The following is a 21,696-nucleotide window of genomic DNA, read 5'->3' as shown; positions in this document are numbered from 1 at the left end:
CACCCCAGCAAGCGGGGTGGGGTGAGAGGAATCCATATCCCCAAACACACATGCACCTTACTGTGACCCCAGGTCGTCTGCTCTTACCTGTCGAGTTTCCTCCAAAGCGTCGCAGGGGATCTGGCCTTAGTTGCCAATCTTGGCGGAGAGCTGGGGAATTTCACATCCTCCCCTGGGGCAACCAGGGAGAAGATTCCTGGCTCCTTCACCATCAAACCTGAGGAAGTGGCAGGGCACGGTGGAGGTTGGGGGCACCACTGGCACTTCAGTGGCCCCGGGGTCTCCAATTCTCCCCGAGCTGTTATCTCCCTGCGTCGTTCCCTGTTCCCAGTAGTGCAGAGAGTAGGCATCCGTCCTGCCCAGCCTGGGCTGTTCCTTCCCAATCCCGCCACATAAAGGAGCAACGCCTCGGACTGAGAAAGCAGCTTAATCCCCTGTGGGCGGGTGTGGGGTGCTCTTATACACATGCCCCTCACTGCTCCCGCTTCCCCCTCCCACCCCCAACCAATTGGCAGAATCCTTCTCTAAAATGCACTTTAGGTGTGGATATAACAATGAAAAACCTTCAGCGGACATGCATGCCCCACCCGGGGAATGGACCCCTGGACCTCCCTCCATCCAGCTAGTCAGACAGTCCCTCCTCGTGTCCCTCAGCCCTCTACCTTTTCCCACTAGCCTTTCCTCCCTCTCAACCTTTCCGCTCGCGGTACTAACCTCGGCTCGGGTTTCCACACACAAGGGGGTGCTGGGGTGAGGTGCCAGGGGTCACAGCCTTCCTATTTTAACAATGAATCAGAACGTTGCCTGGAAGGTGGACGAAGACCACGCCCCTGCCGCTCTCGCATAGGCTTTTTCTAGGTGCTTCATTTACATGAAGACCTTGGGATTGGACAACCCGAGGACAAGGGGCGGGGCGGAGGCGGGCGGCGCCCAGAAGCCTCAGAGTGCCAGACCCGCTGCACGCTCAGCCCGAGCAGCAGTGGCAGGGTTCCCAGGGGGTTCTTGAAAGGGCTGGCACTGGCGGTTCTGGCTCTTTTTAATCTCTTTCCCTTCGGTTCGTTCCCGCCACAGTCTCCTAGGCTGGCTTTGGCTCTGCGTCTCAATTTTCTTATCTGTAAAATGGAGGTGGCAGTAGTACCTGTGAGGATGAAATGAAATGCCCAGGGGTTTTCGACCATTTGCACATCCATTTGCACACTTCCACTGATGTGGAGCTCACTCACAAAATGCAAAGCTCCCCCTTTTTAAAAAATATGCCTTCTTTTCTAAGCTAACATTCTGCACTATGCCAGCTTCTATTCCAAAATCTTTACGTCTATGAGGACGTAGTAACCTGAAGGATTAAGTACCAAGATCCTCATTTCCCAGCAACCAGGATCAGAGAAATGAACTAATTCGCCAGTGTCACCCAGCTAGTAAGTGGCAGAGCCAAGACTAAAACCCTGGTGTGTCTGGACTCCACTGGCCAATACAGAGCATCTTCATTCACTAGTTCAGACATTCACAGGTACCTGGTACATACCAGGCCTGTGCTGGAAACCAGGGATATGGTAACATGAATAAAACGTGGCTCCTTCTGAGAGGGGGAGCCCACTGACCAGGGGGGAGAGACAGACCCCTGAACAGGTCATCCTGGCACAGGACGGAGTGGATGAAAGCACACCTTCATAACAAGGATAATGATCTTTCTGTTCAGTCCCAATTACTGTAAGCAATACAGGGAGCAGCGAGGCTCTAGCACTTGTAGTGAGGCCATGGGATCCTGAGACAGTTACTTGACCTGTCTGAGTCAGGGGGTGGGTGGGTGCTTGGTTTGAGTTTGAAACTCTGGGTATGGCCCCAGCTCTCTAGCCCCCACCAACCAGTAAAATCTGGGGCCAACTCAGCGTGGCACTCCTGACGCTTCAATTCATTCAATACTTACAGAGCCCCTACTTTGTCTGTTGTGTGTGCTGAGGACACATCAGTGAACAAAAGAGCGAACCTCCTATTTTTGTGGCACTTACATTCTAGTGGAGACAAACAGATCAGATCCCAAACAAGATAAAGAAGCAATACATGGAGTATGTCGGCTGGTGATAGGTGCTAAGGAGAAAAATAAAGGGGTCGGGGGGTTGGAAGTGGCTGGTGTGGGGAGAGCATTATTATTTTTTTTTTTGCGGTACGTGGGCCTCTCACCATTGTGGCCTCTCCCATTACGGAGCACAGGCTCCGGACGCTCAGGCTCAGCGGCCATGGCTCATGGACCCAGCCGCTCCGCGGCATGCGGGATCTTCCCGGACCGGGGCACGAACCCATGTGCCCTACATCGGCAGGCGGACTCAACCACTGCGCCACCAGGGAAGCCCAAGAGCATTACTTTTTAAATAAGGTGGTCAGGAAGTATTTACAGCTGGATCTCATATATATACACATATATATTTAGTCAATAAAACAATTCCAATGGCTCTATTTCTTACTTAACATTACAAAAAGCCAAAAATAAATTTAGAAAATGTTAAACATTAAAAAATAAATAAATAAGGTGATCGGCGTTGGCGTCTCTGAGATGGCGACCTTGGAGCAAAAACCTGGAGAAGACGTGGCAGTGAGCCTGCAGGTCCTGGGAAAAGCGTTTCAGGCTGAGGGGAAAGAAGCAGTGAGGCTGGAGGGGAAAGAATAAGGAGGTGAGGGGGAGAGTCAGTGGGTGGGATTGGTGGGCTGTCCTGAGTGCTCTCTGCAGCTCTGGAGCTACCTGGTTGCATTCCTCCAGGGCAGGGAAAACAGTTGCGGTGGGGGGATCGGGGTTGGGCAGCAGCCAGGGTCCTGAAGGGGGCCGGTGAGCCAAGGGTGTGTTGGGACGAGTGAAGGGGTCTGTTGGAGGGAGTACCCTCCTGTGGGGGACAGTGGTACTTTCATCCCTGTGATGGGAAGGGCAGCTACAACCCCATTGTACAGATGGGAAACTCAAGACTCAAGCAAGTTGCCCAAAGCCACCCAGACCCTCGATGACAGTGCCTGGTCTGAAAACACACTCTTGAGTTCTGTGGGATGGCTCAGGGCATAATGGTGACAGCCAGGGCAGCGTCCCACTTGTCACCATTTAGCCCCAGCCTCCCATTCCCCTTTCTGCTCCCTGAAGAGTCTGTGCCTGCTCACCTCCACCCCTTGGCTCACGCCCTTCCCCTCGGCGCAGACATACCTCTTCAGAGATTTGGGGAAGCAGAACAGTAAGTGACAGTTCTAATCCCACTCTACCCCCCTGAGCCTCAGTTTCCTCACTGATCAAGCGGGAAGGGTCATCCCAGGCCTCAGGGCTCACAGGCCTGTTGGAGTGTCACATGGTCTGGGCAGGCAAGGCAGCGATGCAGGGGGCTGTGACCCAGTGGAGCAGGGGCTGGAAGGTATGAGTCTCTAAAGCAGTCGTCAGGGCTGGCTCCAGCCCAAAGCTACCTACCCTGTAAAGTGGTGATCCAAAGCCTGCAGAAGCTGAAGCTGGAAATCTGAACTTTTATATAAAACCTCAAAAAATTTTAAATATGGCTAAGTCAAATTGTTTTTAAACATTATGTGAGTCAAATCAAACTAATCCTCAGGACTTCTCTTTTATGCAGTGTCTCTGAAATGGTAAATCACAGATTTTCATCCTTTAGTTATGGCTTAAATGCCCACCCCCTCCAGGAAGCCCTCCCTGGCTTCCCCAGCCTTAAGTGAGGGCTCACTCTGCCGGGCTCCTGTGCAAGACTCCCGTTGTTCCTGGGGTGTCTTTCACATTGTCGACCACGTGAGTGGCGCCCCCTGGAGGTAAGATCCTGGATCTCCGCCTCCCGTTTCTTTGGGTTTGTTCAGCTAGTCCGGCAGTGTTAATGTAGGTATCTAGGGTGTGACTTATTTCTTTGCGGAAGGACCCATGGCTTGGGTATATCTACCTTCTTGATCCTTCCCTGGAGATGTACATGTGCCCAGCCAGAGATGACGCTCAGCTTAAATCCCAGCTCCAACTGAGAGACAGTGAGCAGTTAGAACTCAGCTAAAACAGTGTCCTGGAGGACATCAGGGTAGAGTTGGGGGGCATCTCAATGTGCCTCACCTGCAAAATGGGCTTAATGGAATTCCCTACCCTGTGGGGTTATGGTGAGAACTCAGTGAGTTGAACCAGGTAAAGAGTGACTGGTATACAGTGAGTGCTCAAAAAATGTTATCATCTCTCCTCCTCTCTGTCCCTATAGAAACAGCTCAGGGACTGTATGTCCCTGGAGGGCACGGACCACCCTGTCTTGCTCACCAGTGTATCCCCAGTGCTAACCACCCAATACTGGTGCTTTACTAAGCACTTCCCTACCGGTGCTCAGTAAACACTTGGTGAGAGAGCACGTGGTGCCTGCAGGAGAGGAGGGTCTACCCACCCCTCCCCTGGATTATTGCTGGAGGGTCTTGGAGCTTCCAGTCCCCCTGGTGCACCCTGACGCTGCCACCAGGGAGATTTCTCTCAAATGAATCCCTGACTCTGACTCTCCCCAGGCTCAACCCCCACTCCCACATCGGAGGCTCCCGCTGCCCCAAGATAAGGGTCCAGATCCTTAGCTCAGTATCTGAGGCCCTTAAGGGTCTGGTCCCTGCCGGCCTCTGCAGCTTTCTCCTCTCCTCTGACCACCCCTCCCCCACCTTTGCTCACCAAGGGCTCTCGGCCTGCCCATCCCCTCTCCCATCCACCTGGCCAAGCCATCTTCCAAGATTCCTTTCAATGTTGCCTCCTCTCTGTTCTGTGGCCCCTGGGCCTATACTTTATTGAACCGACCTCCAGGGTGATCTCTATGTGTCTGTCTCCCTCATGAGACCTGAGGATCATGTCTTATTATCTGTAACGGGGTAACTTTTGATGTAACTTAACCTGAGACTCAGTTTTCTCAACTGTCGAATGGAGCTAGTACCCACTTCACAGTGCTGTTGTTGAGTTAATGTCATCACTGGCACATTGGAGGTGCTTGGTAAATTTGTTTTCCATCCTCCTTCTTTTGGTTATTTGCCAATCATTATGGCTAAGGGGGAAGGGAGAGGGCAAAGCTCACTGGACAGGGAAGGTTTCAGCAAGGGCCCACGGGAGATGGTTGTGGCGATCAGGAGAAAAAACTAGATTCGGAAACTTGCAGACAGGAAAGAATGGCACTAGGGCCAAGAAAATCTCAAAAAGATTATTTCAAGGGTTACGTGGGAACACCTGTGAGAAGGGGGAATGGGTCCAGTGTAATCCAGCCAGGACTGGCCAAAAACCTACAGCGATTCAGGTCTTGTTTCAAGAGCAGAAACACAGAAATGACCGACACAACTTCCCATTCAGAAAGCTCAGGGCCTGGCTGGGGGGAAAGAGGTAACCAGGTTATAATACGTTCAGTGTTTAAAAGAAAGAAACGCAAAGTATCCCGGGAGCCCAGATGGAGAAATGACTGATTGCCAGGTATCAGGGAAGGCTTCCCAGAGGAGGCAGCTCAGAGCCGAGGTGAGAAAGGCGGAGGGCAGAGTGCAAACACCTAAAGGGCTTCTCTGGCATCTGGAGGAGGCAGATATTTGCTCAGAACAGGACGGCTTTTCTTTTTTCTTTTTCTTTAATAACTATTTATTTGGCCGTGCCGGGTCTTAGTTGTGGCAAGTGGGATCTGTTAGTTTTGTTGCAGCGTTCAGGATCTATTTCCCCGACCAGGGATCGAACCAGGCCTCCTGCATTGGGAGCACAGAGTCCTAACCACCACTGGACCAACAACGAAGTCCCAGGAGGGCTTTTCTAAGATGGACCTGCTCACAAAAGAGCAGGCAGTGAGCCCTCCAAGCTCAGGATGAATTGGGAACCCCTCCCCAGAGTCCTCCACACAGCTAAAGGGAGGGCAACAGCTCAAGTCTAGGGAACATCAAGGTCAAGGGGTTTTTGGAGAGGAAGGAAGCTGAGGCTTAACATCAAATCCCTCCCCTCCTCAGCTTCAGGCGCTGGCGGGCAGCTCCACCCGGCCTGCTCACCTCAGCCCCCGGGGGAGAATCAGGCCACCCCAAAACGGATCCTACTAGGAGAGTTCTTTCCTCTACTGAGCAGAGGCCTGGCTCCCAGTAACCATGGCCATTGCTCCTTGTTTTACTAGCACAGGCCTGACCCATCTGGGAAGTTCAGTGCGGTAACAGGAACATCTGGATGAGTGTCTGCTATGGCTTTAGTTCCACAGTTGGATCCTCTCTGGACAGCCCTTTACATATTTGGCTCCTGTGTGAGAATCTGCTGCTTGCACCCCAATAACAATTCTCCCGTTAGTAACGCAATCCCCAATTCTTAGTGGGTACACAGTTTTCCAGAACAGACCACGGACCCCAGCCTTCCCTGCAACTGGGAGCTCCCTCTTCCTCCTGCCCTAAGCCTTTGCCGCCTGTCTAATAGCACAAGCATCAAGTGTTCCTAAAAGGAGGGCCCTGACCTTCATCCCTTCCTCCTTCCTGCAGCTGAGGGGCAGATATGATGACTGAAGCTCAGGCAGCCATCTTGGACCACGAGGTGGAACCCATGTGTTGAAAATGGCACAAAACAAAAAGCTAAAAGCCTGCCATCTCCACTCCAGGCTAGCTACCTTCCATCTTTGTTAACCTGAGAATTCCTCGCTTACATAAGCCAGTTATTTTAAAATCTTGTTTCATATTACATGTAGCTAAATCTAATCTTTCCTGATTAACCTCCTAGAGGTCCCAAACCACAGGGCCCACAGGATGGGGAGCGACAGGAAGAATCCAGGTAGAACATGGAGAGAAAAGACAAGTTCTCCAGAGAGTTCTGACTCTATCACTTTCAATCTTAGGATTGGCAAAAATTACCATGATTCAATTTCCTTGGTCTGCTGGTTTCCGAGGGCACACGTGGGAGAAAGTGGATGAGAACTTAATACTAGTAAACATTACAAATGTAGGTGTAAGTTGTAAAACATCCTATGTCATTGGGGGTGGAGAAGAGAGCCCGGCATGGTGTCTCAGCGGCAGCCACGCACACACGGAAGACAAACCTGGGAAAGTCAGCCGTGGGAAGAGGTTCATGCACGTGGTCTCCCTTCAGCCTCCAGGCAGGCCTGCGAGATAGGTGTCTTATGACATCTCACACGTGGGGAAACAGTCCCAGTGAAGTCAGCAGTGAGGAGCTCACACAGTGGGCCAGCGGCTGAGCCAGGACTCAAACCCCAGCCCGGCTGTGTGTGCGAATTCCCCGGGCTCATCTCTGCTCCTGATCACAAGGGGCTGTGAGGGAGAGACTCACTGCCCCGGGGCAAGTACCAGAACCACCTGGACAGCTTGTACAAGCTCTGCCCTCTGCCCTGGATAGAGGCAGCCGAATGGGGCAAGTCGCCCCACCCTAAGCACGGGGAGGACAACAGGAAGGCAGCAGGGAGAGCAGGTGGAAGGAGCCAAGAAGCCAGGTGACCGGGCCTCCCAGCCACAAGCCCTGAGCTTCACATTCCCATGGCCAGGTGTGGCCTTCAGACCCGCAGCAGCCAGCACCAGACGGCGGGCTGATGGTGACAGGGGAGAACGCCTGCCCAGTGCAGGGCCAGGGCTGCTCCTGGCAGCCCCGCCACGGGGTGAGTGGAGGGGAAGGCCGGCTCTGCGGATCCCCGATCCCTGCTCCCCTCCTCCAGGAGCCCCCACGCCCCACGGCTGAGCAGAACCTGCGCTCCCCTCACACACACTCACTAGTCCATCAGCCGCACAGGGACCTAGAGCTCATGTGTCTCGCCTTTGCAGTCCTAGTGTCAGGGCCCAACACAGCTCCACTAATCAGGGTGCAACCTGAAATTCCTGTGCCCTGGCCCAGAGTCACAGGAACCAGTCAGCGCAAGTGGGGTCTGACAGTCTCCAGAACAGATGCTCCAGCTGTCCTCACCGGCACCACATCCACCTGAGGCAGCTAGACCTGGATTCTGCCACCAGCCCAGCTCGGTCAGGAGAAGAGCGGGGAGTGTGAGTGACGTGGGTCACTAACAGGCTGGTTTCCATCGGCTCTGAAGCCACACCTGAAGGTCTCCCTGGAAGAAGTGTGAAAAAGCAGCAGGCCTCACCGAGCACCAGCCGGCCTCATGAGGGGCCTGCTCTGAAAGGGCCAGGCTTTCAGGCGAGTGGAGGTGTATTTTCTTTACAAGGGACTAATTGCTCCTTCTTTGTGGGGCTCTGTCTGGGAGCTGCTGGAAGCCTGGGGCAGCTGCCCAAGTTTGGGGGGTGAGGAATACTCCGGGGCTTCCCCGTCTCCACCCCTTCAACGTCAGCTAAGGAGGCCAACAGGGCCAAGGAGAAGGAAGAGGCAAAAGGTCCCAGCCAGGAAAAGGCAGAGCCCAGCTCTGCTCAGCCACCGGCCCGGGTCCCAGAGCCGCAGGGAGGCCCTGGCCTCTAGCAGTGGTGGCGCCAGCCTTCACCCGGGTTGGGGGCCCGGGCCTAGCGCTAGCGTTTCGTGCCCACAGGGAGGACTGCTGGACAGTGAGGATGACCCACACCCCAGCAGCTCCCTCCACCCCAAACGCCTACCCTCGGCACGCGGCATGGGGGCCAGGGACAAACCGTCCACACGTGCGCTTACTTTCACAAATGTAATCAAGGTTCGGTGGGGTATACATTTGGGAAGATGCCCCAAACGTGGCCCTGGAGGCTCCCCCTGGCGGAGGCCAGCTCTCAGCCGCCTGCGTTGGCTGGAGTCTAAGCCCCAGGCCGGAGAGGTGCTGGCCTCCCAAGTTTGGGCTGGGGAGTCAGCGCCTGGGTGCAGGCTGGCTTACGGGACAGCCAAGCTGGGACAGGACAGGTCCTTGCAGCCGAGGCTGGGGCACGGCCTGGGTCTCAGGGCTCACTCCCCGCTGTGCCGGGCTTGGCCTGTTAGCCGGCGGCGCTGGGTCTTACTGGTACGAGTGGCGCTTGGGGGCTTCTTGGTGGAGTCCTGGGCCCGGCTGGGATGTTTCCTCTTGACCTTCTTGCGCCTGTGCGCGTGCAGCGAGGCCGTGAGAGAGGAGATCCTGTGGGAGGGCGGAAGGCTGGTGAGGCTCGGGCCTCAGTCTACCCTGGGGAACAAGGTGCGGGTGGAAGTTTGGGCAGGGGGGTGACCGATGGCCCAGCTCACGGAGGGGAAATCAGGACAGGCCATGAACGCCATTCCAAAGGCAGCACGCTCTGTCCCCAGAGGGCCTGCCAGCTCCTCAGCTCACAGCAAGAAAGGCCCTTACCCCAGGCACTAGGGGTACCCAGGGTCAGACATTCTCAGGGGGTGGAGGTGGGGGGCAGTGAGGGAGACCACTTGACAAGCAGAGCAGAGAGCTGCCCAGGGCCCCACACGTGCCCCACACCACCCACCACAGGCGCCCTCACAACGCCAGCCATAGCAGCAGGCTCACAGGGGAGGACAGGCCAGGGCTCACCGCTGGGACAGCAGAGGGTCTCTGGACTTCCTGCGTAAGGCTCTGGTCGGCTTCTCCGCGGATGACGCCCCCTCCTCAGACCTGTGCCCGGCCCCTTGCTAAAGAAGCACAGGAGAAGGACCGTCACAGGGAGCGGTGGATCGAGGGGCCTGGGCACCCTGAGTAGTTGCGGCTCTGTCGCGCGGGGGCATGACCTGCCGCCTCCCTCACCTGGGTCGGGGCTCAGAGAAGGCCGTGGGCAGAAAGGCCACGTGTGCCCTAAAGCAGGGATGACACGGGCAGAGCTGGATTCCAAAGTTCTCCACCACCACAGCCTACAGTGGACACACTCAAACACTCACAAATGAACGAACTCTAAGACGGAGACGAGACTGGTCTTCGCATCAGACCTTACAGAAGAATGAGCACAAATACAAGGTGAGTGTGAGCTCAGAAAGGATGTGATAAAGGGGTGGCCCTCGAACTTAAGGACACCGTAACCCATGCTCGGGGCTGTGGTTTACCTGGTGACTGTACGTGCACACGCATATAAACCCCTACGCGACCCAAACACAAGTTTAACTGAAACAAACGTTTCATAAGACAGCACTTGCTGTGATGCTTTCTGATATTTTCAATGATATTGTGTTCCTTTTCTTTAAAAAAAAAAATGCTGGTTGGAACTTGCTGTGACTCCCACCCCACAGATCAGGCCACAGAGACATACCGCGCAGTGAGTGATCACTACCAACTGCTCTCTCGCGTGCTTCTAGCGGATCCACCACTTTTATGCTCCACAGCGACCCCACGAGGCAGCTGCTATCATCAGGGACCCCAAGGTAGTGGTGAAGAGAAGCAGACAAGGCAGAGAGACCTGCCCAGGTTCCCACAGCCACTAGTGGTGGAGCCGGCCCCTGAAGCCCCAGGCTCAGGGCTTTTGTCCAGGCCCTGGAGGGGGCCCCAGAGGAAAGAGCCCCTCACACTGGAATCCCATGACATGGACCCGCACTTAGTGAGCCCCTGGCCAGCTAGGTTGCCCCTGTGTCCCCTCTTCCCTGGGGCCGCGAGGGAGACCCACCTCAGGCGGGGGCAGTCCGAGCAGCCGGGCCGCTGAGAAGTCCAGGTTGCTGATGGTGGTCACGGTGACCGTGTGATTGAGGTGGTCGTACTGCACCGGCTCTGTCTTTGCTGTCACCAGCCGGTCCAGTTCGTCTGCCTCCTCTGTGCGAGTGGGCACAGAGCCAGGCCTCAGCCCCAGGGCACAAGTAAGCAGGCTCCAGCCACCGCCCCCTGCCCCCAGCCCTGGAGTGCAGTGGCCCCCCTGCTCTATCGGAGGGCATCCAGGAAGCCCCCAGCTCCAGAGCCTGGCCTGCAAATGCTGTAAATGACCCCCAACTCTTCCCTTCACGCTCCAGGGAGACCTCAGACCCCCTGGTCCCCACCAGGACAAAGTTGGAGCCACACCAGGAGCTGCTGCTTCCCCTACCCCTCCACCCCCAGTCCCTCCAGGCCTCAGAAGCTGGCCTTTCTGCTCATGATCAGTTTACCAAGAGGTTTGGATCTCCTCCTGGTCTCTGATCCACTGACATTTAGAGACAGCTGAGGACTACCCCTGGCTGCCAGGTCACCACCAAGATCCCTAAAGCAAGGGACGTCAGCTTCTGTGCAGCCCTCACACCCCTCCCCTCCCACCCACCAAGGCATAAATAAACTCAGCCTGTTGGCTATTCTCCAGGACAGGCCAAGGATGGGATTACCCAGCGCCTCCTCTCTCTCTGCCAGCATCTTCAAGTATTCCTGGTGGCGCTGAAACCAAAGGGAAGGGAAGATGGTGAGTATGGCCTCTCAGCCCAACCTCAGGCAGAGGCGCTGCTCACCTCCAGGGTGAGTAAGACCACGGCTTGAACAGAAAGGCCAGGAGATCTCACCCTAAACCTTCCCCAGACCTGGGCCCACGGTGTCTCTATCTGTATAAACTGCTCCCCAGGCCTGCCCACACCTCCCCTCATCCCTGCAGGTGCCCCTTTTCGGGCCATCGAGGCTGCAAGTCCCCTGGAAGTCAGAGACACTCTCCTGCCCTCTCCCTCTGCACCTCCTCCCGGAGCTTCTTCTGCTCCTCCTTGAGCCGCTTCTTGATCTCCTCAATGGCTGCCTTCTTCCGCTCCACCTTCCGCTTGTGGAAGCCTGTCAGGTACTCCCTACAGCAGAGGGGCAAGAAAGAAAGTCAGGATACAAGGAAAGAAGAGCTTGCTCCAGAAAGAGAGAGAAAAAAAAAAAGAAAACCTAATACTGCACTCACCATGTGCCAAGCACCATTCCAAAAATGTACGTTAACTCATGTAATCCTCACAGCAACCTGCGTAGTAGGTACACAACCCCATTTTACAGATGGGAGACACTGAGGCACAGAGAGGCAAGGTTACTTGCCCAAGGTCACAGAGAGTGTAAGATAGGGAAAGAGAGGGAGATGCTGCCTCTCTCCACTCACTACCCTCCAGGGCTCTCAGCTGCCAGCAACAGGGCCAGGTGGTGGGCACAGGCTGAGGGCCTCTGAACCTAGAACAGGTGAGGGTCCCTTCTTCTCTGGCAAACTCCATTACTCAGTGAATTAAGCCACTTCTAGTGGGGCTTTCAAGGCCACCCTCACCCAGACCTCCACGAACTCTCCATTGGACCAACCCCCCATTTGCCCAGGACCCCGCCCTGGACTCATCTGTAAGTTGTGCTGATGCCACCCTGAGTTTCTTTTTATTATTTATTTATTTAATAAATAAATAATATTTATGTATTATTTTTGGCTGCTTCATTGCTGCGCGCGGGCTTTCTCTAGTTGCGGCGAGTGGGGGCTACTTTGTGGCGGTGCATGGGCTTCTCATTGCAGTGGCTTCTCTTGTTGCGCAGCATGGGCTCTAGGCGCATGGGCTTCAGTAGTTGTGGCACGCAGGCTCAGTAGTTGTGGCCTGCGGACTCCACAGCGCAGGCTCAGTGGTTGTGGCTCACGGGCTTAGTTGCTCCGCGGCATGTGGGATCTTCCCGGACCGGGGCTCGAACCCATGTTCTCTGTATTGGCAGGCGGATTCTTAACCACTGCGCCACCAGGGAAGTCCCACCCTGAGTTTCTTGATGCTTCTTCAGCATTTCCCTCCCTCCCCCTATCTGATCTCGGCCCCTCTCATCTCTCTAGAGCCTGCTGCACCATTCCCGTCTGTTCCGGGGCCCAACGCTAGGCTTTTCGCTGACCCACTACCATATACCCAGGTGGCACTCTGAGTGGGGGACATGTGATGGGCCGGACGCTAAGGCTTAGGGGTCCGACTCAGGGATCCCGAGGCCTGGCGCGCACACCCCGAAGGAGCTTAGTAATCGCCTGGCGAATAAATGAATTTAAGCCACTCGTTTCATTCACTCATCGTTCATCAAAAACAGCTCAGTCTGCTGCGTGCGGGGCCGCCGGGCTGGGCTAGGGAGGTCGAAGCCACCGCTCGGAGACCCGAGCTCCCCGCTCTCGGGCGGCGCGTACAGCAGCGTTAGGCTGGTTGGGGAGCCGAAAAGAGAAGTAAGGGCGGGCCGGACGATTCCATTCCTCTGGGCTGGGGGCCCAGGGCGCCCGCTTCCTTCCGCGGGAGCTTCGCACCACGCCCAGAGGGCGGGACCGGAAGGGCCCTCCGCGTGAGCGTGTGCCGGCGGACCTAGCCTTAGCCTTGCCCGGCGGCCCGAAGAGGATACGATCCAGCCTTGACACTCACCGCCGCTTCTCCTCGTCGAAGCTCAAAATGAGCCGCGGCCGCCGGCCGTCGCCATCTCGCCTCTTCTTCTTGTTGCGGCCCATAGCGGTGAGGCCTCGGCGGCGCCGCTCCCTCTCACCTGACACTTCCGGTGTAGCGTTTCCAGCCTCCCGGAAGTGCCCGCAGAGACGCCCCGCAGTTCCGCTCGCCAGGCCCCGCCTTTTAAAGGGGCCGCCCAGCCCGTCTCCCTGTCCCTCTCTTCTGCCTGTAACAGACAAGATTCCTGCCCTTCCCCAACCCACCCCCGCGACTCCCAGCCCCACTCCCTCTCTTAGACTAACAAAGGTGAGAGCAAGACCCAGAGGTCCCAGCGCCTAGCACGGTGCCTTGCACACAGTAGGTGCTCAATACAGAGTTACTAGTGAATGGCCCAAGATTGCTGATCCTTCTTTTGATTTGGATGTCAACTCCGTGGTGGTCTCCAAGAGCACGTTTCTGGAGCCAAACTACCTGGATTAGAATCCTGGTACCCCAGTTACAGCTGTATGGTCCTGGACCAGTTGCCTTCGATGTGTCTCAGTCACCCTGTTTGTAAAAGAGGACTAATCATAGTGACGTGGTAGGTATTGTAAGGCAGTGGTTTCCAAACGTTGGCGTGCATCAGAATCCCCTGGAGGGTTTGCTGAACCCCAGATCGCTCGGGCACACCCCAGAGTTTCTGATTCAGCAGTTCTGGAGTGAGCCCCAGAATTTGCACTTCAGGCAGTTCTCAGGTGATGCTGTTGTTGCTGATCCACAGACCAAATTTTGAGAACCCTGATTGTGAGGGATAAGTGTGTTATGTAGCGTGTATGTATAACATAATACATGCCACACATGTGTTTGCTACACAAGCCATCACCCCTCTCTGTGCCTCAGTTCCCCAAGTATGGAGTTGGGATGTAGTAACACATCCTCTACTAAAAATGAGGGCATGAATGTGAAGGCAGTAAGTAAAACACCTGAAGAGGAATTTTAGTAGCTGGGATTGTATGCCTGAATCCCCCATTCTCAACTCATCTGTGCTGTGTACTGCAGACAAGCTGCTGCCCTTGCCCTTAAGGACTCACGGGTTCACAGGGTCAATGATCATTACAGTCCAGGGGATGACACCTCTGCTGTGAGATTCACGGGAGGCTGGAGGAGCTCAGGGTTGGCTCTTCCAGTGTGGAGGGCTTCCCGGAGGAGGTGACCACAGAACAATCTGAGAGTGCGGATAACAGACTCTTAGGACCCAATGCTCTTCTTTGACAAGTGACTGGAGCCCAGAGAGCAAGTAAGCACACACATATTGAGTGCCTACTGTGTGCCAGGCACACAGAGAAGGCAACCGTTATCTCAGAGAGGGGAAGCAACTTGTCCAGGGTTACACTGCTGTTCTTTGGTAAAGCTGAGACTTGACCTGGGTCACTGGCCTCATGGCCCAGCATCCTGGGGCGCTGGCCTGAGGGATCACTCTCCCAGTAGCAGCACACCCCCTCCGGAGGGCAAGACGCAGACCCTGACCATGAGTTTTGAAAGAAGCTAGGCACACAGTAGGTGCATCTCTCCACGAATGTTGAACCCATTCCACAAGGGTCCTCCGCCTGAGGGATTCCACGTTGGGCGCTGAGAGGAAGTTATCCTCAAATACAGGGCACAGCGGGGGGCTTCAGGGTGATGAACAACTGCCCTTCTGCCCCTCTGCCACCCTATAATGGCCATGCCCCATGCCACCCTCGGCACCCTCCTCCTGGGAGAAAGCATTGCCTTGGATGCAGTGATGCCCCCCAAAAAGATGCCCAGCGAGCCGCCTTATGTGGAGGTTCAGAGATAAGTGACTTAAGCAAAGTCACCCCATTATTAAGTGGTGTGCAGCGCCATCCTCAATTGCTGCCCTGTGTGTGGAGTGGTTCTGCCCTCCCAGAGCTTCCGGTCAGGCGCAGAGACTGGGGACTGCGTAAGGAGACACCTGCTTATGCAGGACCTCGTGTGGGGAGCTCTGTACAGTCCGCCCTCGCAGCCCACCGGGCCCGAGCTGCCTGGATTAGAATCCTGGTACCCCAGTTACAGCTGTATGGTTCAGGGAGGTCACATCTGCGAAAGCTCCCAGTGCAGAGTGAAGCTCGCCACTTCGGGCAGGTGCTGTTGCTCCAAACTCTTCCCTGGGAGTTCCAGGTCCCCTTTACTCCAGGAAAAGAGATGCAGGACTGGCAACCCCACCCAGGTTCCAAAAGCTTGAGAGCCATTTACTGCAACTCACGGTCTAAAACACTTCCCTTTTTAAGTCAGCTTCTCCTTGACATTATTTTTATGTTTATTGAGCACCTGCTGTGTGCCAGGCACAGCAAGAGGCGGTACGTTCTCCGTAATAGAAATGATGATATAGATGATGAGCCAAAAGAATAACGGCAGCTGCCATTAATTTAGCTTTTTACACGATTATCTATTTTGAGGTATGAGTTCCATTTTAATGAGGCCCAGAGATGTGCAGTCACTTACCCAAGGTCACACAGACAAGAAGAGCAAGTGCTGAGGGTGAAGCTTGAGTGGTCTAAGGGCAGAACTCTGCTTAGTTTCTCTGGACCCAGTTTCACAGGCTCTTGAGACACACCGAGTCTTAAAAGAGGTGAAGGGAACCAACAGTTACGGAGCTCCTACTATGCGCCAGGCACAGTGAAGTTCTCTACGTTATCTCAGCCGATCCTTGCAACGGCCGCACAGGGTGGATACTAGTACTAATGCAATTTGATAGATGAGGAAACATGTTCAGAGAGGTTGATTCACTGGCCCAAGGGCACACAGTGATAGAGCTGGGGTTTGGACACAAGTCTGTCTGACTCCGAGCCCAGTTTCTTTCCTCCACTGCCAGTGGTCTCTCTCCTTATCTGCCCCAGGGCTTTCCTCTGTCTGGTTGTAGTCCCAGTCCTGGAGCATCGTTGAGTTCTGCCAGTGTAGAGAGTAAGTGGGATCAGAGAAAGGCAGTCAAGAAGACACTTTCTCTGATGTCCAGCAGAGGGCGCCCCATCCACAGCCAGACTTCCAAAGCGTTTCTTTCTGGGTGGCCAGTTGGGTGCCCCAGGAGAGCCTGGAGATTGGGTGTGACTCATGGCAGCTCCCAGCCTTTGCGCGCCATCCTTCTTGGCCCTCTTATAGAGATGTGCCCTCCAGCAGACCCACTGAGATGGGAATCACCCACCCAAAAGGGCCAGGTAAAAATAATGACCCCCATTTTATGGATGAGGAAACTCAGACTGGGGGGTGGAAGAGACCTACCCAGGGTTCCACAGCTAGTGCTGGCTGTCCTGGAGAGTGAGATTTGCCAGGCTCCCACCCAACACATACCTCAGGAGACTGCCTTGGGGGTTGGGGGTGCCAACTGAGGTCCTGATTCCAAGCCTTCTTGGAACATTGGCTCAGTTCCCAGGGGCTGTTTCACAGGGAGGTAGGGGGCCCTACAGCAGGGAGCAGAAAGGAAAAGGTGCAGGGGAGTGGTCGGTCTGCAGAGTTGCCCAGCTATCAGCTCATGTCCCATCACTTGCAACAAGTGAATGTGACTGCCCTCCAAGGTAACGGAGCCTGGCCGGTCTTGGAAAACACGTCCTCTGGAAACCAGCAGAGGAGAGGCTCATGGAGGCCTCATCTCAGGGAGGGTGAGTCTCCCGCACTCTGCGGTGCAGGGAACAGGCTGTGTGCAGCAGGAGGCCTCTGAGAACCTGAAGGCGGGGCTTCAAGTCGGCCCACGGGCCTCTACTTGTAGGTTCTCTGCAGGGGCTGGCGTATCCTGCCACCGACCCCAATTCCTCCTATACAGAAATGGGCCAGCAGGTGGTGACAGGGCTATCGCCCAAGCCCATCTTCCCTATGTTGGGTTGAGGGTCCTGAGGAGGGCCACAGAACTCGAGTTTCCAGACTAGCACCCTGGTTGCCCGTACACTGTAGCATCGAGGTGCGTGGCCTGGCGCCACAAAGCTGGGATGCCTGGGGAGCCCCAGAAGGCTCAGCCGGGCCTGGTAGAGACCAGGGAGTCATCACTCAGAGCCTGTTTACTCCCCTTCAGATTCGGGGGATAAGATCTCAAGAGGTAGTGCGGCAGCGACGGGAAACACTCCACTGCGTGTGTACGTTGTGCCAGGCCCGACACTCATCCTCCATCACACACCTCATTTCATCCTCACAACAGTCCCACGGTAGTCTCCGTGCTATCATCCCCCTCATATAAATGAATAAACCGAGGCTCAGAGAGGTCAGTTAAGGCCCACAGGGGCACACAGCTGCTTTCCCTGCACTGTCTGAACCATATCTCTTTCTACTTCATGAAAACAAATGACAGGGGCCCCAGGTATTCCTTCCACTTCCCCCTGTGTTGCCCCAGATACCATGGCATGAATCAGTCTGTCCTTGCCTCTCTTCCCCCGTTTTCGTTTATTTCAACATCTTTTGTGCATCTACTGTGTGCTCGGGCCCAGTGAGTTGGGAGCTGTTTGAGGGCAGTGACTGGGTCTTATTTAGTACTGAGCCCCTCGCTGTGTATTGAGCTCTCTGTTCAGCCCAGGGGACCCAGGGGAACAAGATGTCACTAGCACTTAAGAGGTATGCATCGAGGGAATTCCCTGCCGGTCCAGTGGTTAGGATTCGGCGCTTTCACTGCCATGGGCCCGGGTTCGATCCCTGGTCAGGGAACTAAGATCCCACAAGCCGCACAGCGCAGCCAAAAAAAAAAGGTATGCATGCACCGAGGCAGTGAATGGAAGTGAAGAAGGGGCAGAGCCTGGGGGAGTCGGCAGAACCCTCCTCTTCCACACCCACACACACAGGAGGCTGGTTCAGGGGGAGCAGAGGCAGCTGCCTTTATTGGGGGCCGTGGGCCGGCTGGCTTCACTCAAAGGCCACGCACTTGATCTTGAAGTCGCCATCGGCTGCCAGGTAGTTGATGGCCTCCAGGTTGAGGCGGTTGGGGAACTTGAAATCGTATCCACCAGGCAGCTGGATGGTTAGGTCTGCCTGGTCGAAGGAGACGCACACCTGGGGGTGGAGAGGAGCAGTGAGCGTGTGGACCCCACAGTGGGAGCCTCGGCCCTGCAGCCACGGCCTGCAGGTCCTAGGCCCCCCTAGAGCCCTTTCCTCACGTAGCCCTGACAACAGCCCCGCTTCATGGTGAGGCCCTGAGGTTGGGAGAGGGGATGATGCTTACCGAGGATAACACAGCAGGTGACTGGAGGGAGGGGAGATGGGGAGGGAGGGGAGGGGGGGCAGGGTGGGACCCAGGTCTCTAGCCACTCAACCCAGCTCTGCCCCAGCCCACCCAGGGCCCTGACCCCACCCCCAGACCCCAGCCCACCTCCACAACACTTCCAGGCTGGAAGGGGAAGACGGACTCCCGCTGCTCGGCCCCCCAGGCCCCGCCATCCTTGCTGTTACACACGATGGTGTTGGTGTCCCCGTGCGCGTCGAAGCGGGGGTTGAAGTGCAGGCACAGGTTGTTGCCATCTTTGCCCATGTTCAGCACGAAGCTAGGGGATAGCGGGTGGGCTTGAGGCTGTCCCCTCCCGCTGCAGCCCCCTCAGGCCGACCAGTCTGTGCCACTCAGTCCACGTTAATGGACCTCACCGGGGGAACGCATGGAGCCGAGGCAGGAAACCTGGATTCTAGCTGTGCCCTTCCACCTCCTTGCTGTGTGACCTTGAGCAAGTCCCTGCTCCATCTGGGTCTCAGTTTCCATATCTGCACAGTAGGGGCTCCACAGGAAGTATCTCTTAAGGGCCTTGCTATGCTGACAGCCAGGACTCTTGTAGACATGAATTTGTGTCCCTGCCCGTTTGGTCAAGGTCAGAGACTCCCTCCAGATGGTGACCTCTGGGAGGGCAAGCGTCCTGTCTGTCTTGTCTATCTCTGTATCCCTGGTGCCCAGCATGATGCGTGACACACAGTAGGTGCTCTGTAACCGTGGGGCGAATGAACGAATAACAATAATGCATTTGCTGAGTCGAGGTAACAGCAAGGCCTCCCTCTGGGGGTTTAGAAAGAATGACATGAGCAGTGCATATGAAGCGTGCGGCTCTTTATACTGTCAGCTGGTCATCAACGTGTGAGATGACCCAGCATTTCACCTCCACACAACCTCCCCCCTCCATTAACTGATTAACAAACGAGGCTCAAGGCGGTTGGTTGACTGGTCCAAGCTCACAAGGCTGCGGTGAAACTAGGCCAGCTGGCCGAATGAATGATGAGCTAAGGAAGGACGGAAGGAGTGAAGAGTCGAGTCAAGAGCGCAGGATACACAGACCTCAGAGGGCGGGCAGCGAGGGTGACACCCTGTCATTCCCTCTCCCCGCCCCGCTCGGCCTCTGGTCCCGCCCACAGCAGTAGGGAGGGGAAGGCCAGCCGAGGCAGCTGACGAGGCCGCAGCTGGTTTAGTTTAAGAGGGCGACAACGGTGGGAGCGTCCAGACTCCGCGGAGGAAGTGACTCACCCAGAAGACGTAGCCTCAGCAGCCGCCGACATTAACCCCGCCCCGCCGGAGGGAGGAGCCGGGCCCGGCCAGCCACGCCCCTGCCAGACGCGGGGCGGGACCCTCGAGCCCCAGCCCCCGCCCCCGCCGCCTGCCGCCCGCCGCCCCCGCCGTCGTTCCCTCACCTCTTGGCGTCCGGGGGCACCTCGCCCCGCACTCTGAGGCACTCCCCAGGTTTGAGATTCAGGTTGCTGGCGACCAGACCCTGCGCAGACAAGACCCCGCCCAGCCGGGTTAGAGGACGCAGGGTGGGAGGGTGGCAGGTCGTGACCCGCGCCGGGAAGACCAGGCCTGCTCTGACCAGGCCGACCCGAAGGCTGAGGAACCCGGCTGCAAGTTCTAGACTCTCCTTCTTAGTGTGGTCCTGGGCAAGTTTCTTGTCTGTAACATGACTGAGGTTCTAGAAGACAGGATCTAGAAGTTTCTGCGGTTTAGCCCGGGGATTTTAGATGCAGAGTAGCCTGGGTGGTGGAGTGATGTGCTCCATCGCCTCATCGAATAGATGGAGAGAACCAGGCTCCAAATGCGTCACACTGCGAGTTGGGGGCAAAGGAAGGTGAGTGAGGCGCCTGCCCCTCTGCTGGAGAGGACGAGGCCTGGGGCTGGGCCATCCCCCACCATCCCCTTCAAGCTCCTCTGTGCAGAGAGGGCCAGGGGCTGGAGAGGAGACCCCTAAGGAGCACAGCTAGACCCCTCTAAGAAGGGAGAGCAGCCCAGGGCGGGAGCCTGCAACCTGGCTGGCTCGGGGTTAACAAGAGCCAGCGCAAAGCTTCACTGGTGTGAGTGGTTCCTCCTGCCAGAAACTTGAATCCTTTCCCTAGGGGCCTGCAGAAGATTCTTGCTGCTTTCTTGCTCCTTTATCACAGCCCCCACCCCCCAGCTTGGAGGAATGGTTGAGCGGGAATTCCCCCAGCCCCCACCTGACCAGCCTGGACAGAATCACCCGCCCCGGGCTAACCCAGGCAGGCTCCCTCCCGGCAGCCTGTTTCAGATCCTGGCGACTTTTACAGCTCGGGAGCAGAGGGTGACTCTGCCCTGGCCCAGTGACGGGGACAGCTGCAGGGGGGAGGGGACAGGAGGCTCTTTGGGGGGAAGGGGGAAGGGATAGTGGCCTGGGCACCCCCAAAATGCCCCACTCCACCTCCAGTCGGCCACACCCTTCCCACTCCCACTTCTCAGAGAGCTGCAGAATGTAAGCCCTTGGCAGAAATAACTGCTGTCAGACCCTGGAGGAATCCAGAAAATTCTTAAGCCAGAGAAGGTCTTGGGGAAGCCCACCCCCATTTTACAGACACGGCCACTGAGGCCCAGAAAAGACACTTGTTCAAGGCCACACCACAAGAACTAGAACCCAGATCGTGATTTGCCCTCACTATGCCTGGCTGTCTGCTCCCACGCCATCTCTGGGCCTTGGGGTGGGGTCCCCATACTCACACAAGCCATGATTGAGGAGAGGAGGATGTTCCTGGGACTTCGGGACCAGCTGTCTGAAGACTACCCGAGAGATGGGCCACAGCCCGCTCCCACCCTTTTAACTGGACCAGACCCGGGTGAGTCCCGCCCCCTGGATGCTGAGCCAATTGTAACTCAGAAAGGAGATGGGGGCCACGGGAGGCGGAGTCAATGGAATTTTGAAGCCAGTTCTGGAACAGAGATGACCAATCAGAGTGGAGACCCCCCCCATTCCTTCTTAGCCACTCCCCCACGGTCCAGGCTCCACCTCCCATTCTCTTACCCCTTCCCAAAATTATGCTGTGGCAAGGATTGGGGGAAGCCAGTGGAAAATAGTTTGAGGATGAGCTAGGCCCAAGAGTTGGCTGGAAGAGGGCCAGGGCCAGCTAGCTGAGCTCAGGGGGTCCCCCATAGAAGGCGGCTGAGGAGGTGCAGTGTCCTTCAAGAGTTAGATCTGGGGTTCGTGAGGCTGCTCCCTGGTAGGGGCCAGGGCGTGGCCCGCTCTGGGCGCCTCTGCAGAGGACCCAGGACCCGTTAATCACAAAGCCCTGCCCCTGCCTGGGCCTCCCTCTGAAGCAGAGGTTGCGGCTGCTGCTCTCGTGCTCCTCACTAGCGC

General features: G+C 56.2%; 2 protein-coding genes across 5 annotated transcripts; both read right to left on the bottom strand.

The window, feature by feature from the left end:
- Positions 1-1,047: 1,047 nt before the first annotated feature.
- Positions 1,048-13,255, bottom strand: NOL12 (nucleolar protein 12). 4 transcript variants are annotated; one of them, XM_029204820.1, is made up of 8 exons: positions 13,121-13,255; positions 11,467-11,572; positions 11,132-11,180; positions 10,453-10,595; positions 9,606-9,709; positions 9,396-9,493; positions 7,011-8,996; positions 1,048-1,112 (listed from the first exon to the last, which is right to left on the bottom strand). In XM_029204820.1, the coding sequence occupies exons 1-7, from the start codon at positions 13,201-13,203 to the stop codon at positions 8,860-8,862; spliced, it is 720 nt and encodes a 239-aa protein (XP_029060653.1). In that variant the 5' UTR covers positions 13,204-13,255; the 3' UTR covers positions 1,048-1,112; positions 7,011-8,859. The 4 variants fall into 4 exon arrangements, with proteins under 4 accessions (XP_029060653.1, XP_029060655.1, XP_029060652.1 ...); XM_029204821.1 differs by lacking the exon at positions 1,048-1,112 and adding an exon at positions 3,589-5,769; XM_029204822.1 differs by lacking the exon at positions 9,606-9,709.
- Positions 13,256-17,942: 4,687 nt separating this feature from the next.
- Positions 17,943-21,183, bottom strand: LGALS1 (galectin 1). The gene is made up of 4 exons (XM_029206556.1): positions 21,063-21,183; positions 19,754-19,833; positions 18,459-18,630; positions 17,943-18,142 (listed from the first exon to the last, which is right to left on the bottom strand). Exons 1-4 carry the CDS (start codon positions 21,069-21,071, stop codon positions 17,996-17,998), a joined length of 408 nt encoding a protein of 135 aa, XP_029062389.1. The 5' UTR covers positions 21,072-21,183; the 3' UTR covers positions 17,943-17,995.
- Positions 21,184-21,696: the final 513 nt, after the last annotated feature.

Source organism: Monodon monoceros, unplaced genomic scaffold (genome assembly GCF_005190385.1).
Source record: "Monodon monoceros isolate NGI ecotype Baffin Bay Population unplaced genomic scaffold, NGI_Narwhal_1 Super_Scaffold_6, whole genome shotgun sequence".
Taxonomy (NCBI): domain Eukaryota; kingdom Metazoa; phylum Chordata; class Mammalia; order Artiodactyla; family Monodontidae; genus Monodon; species Monodon monoceros.
Note: the sequence above shows the minus strand (reverse complement) of the source record. Positions and strands in the feature narration are given on the sequence as shown.

Coding starts and splice junctions, on each gene's coding strand:
- NOL12 (XM_029204820.1), bottom strand. CDS start 13,203: ATGGGCCGCAACAAGAAGAAGAGGCGAGATGGCGACGGCCGGCGGCCG. Junction 11,181..11,466: donor AGAAGAAGCTCCGGGAGGAG/GTGCAGAGGGAG, acceptor CTTTGGTTTCAG/CGCCACCAGGAATACTTGAA. Junction 8,997..9,395: donor GACCCTCTGCTGTCCCAGCG/GTGAGCCCTGGC, acceptor GCCCTCCCACAG/GATCTCCTCTCTCACGGCCT.
- LGALS1 (XM_029206556.1), bottom strand. Junction 18,631..19,753: donor GTGCCCCCGGACGCCAAGAG/GTGAGGGAACGA, acceptor GCTATCCCCTAG/CTTCGTGCTGAACATGGGCA. Junction 18,143..18,458: donor AGCCTGGAAGTGTTGTGGAG/GTGGGCTGGGGT, acceptor CTCCACCCCCAG/GTGTGCGTCTCCTTCGACCA.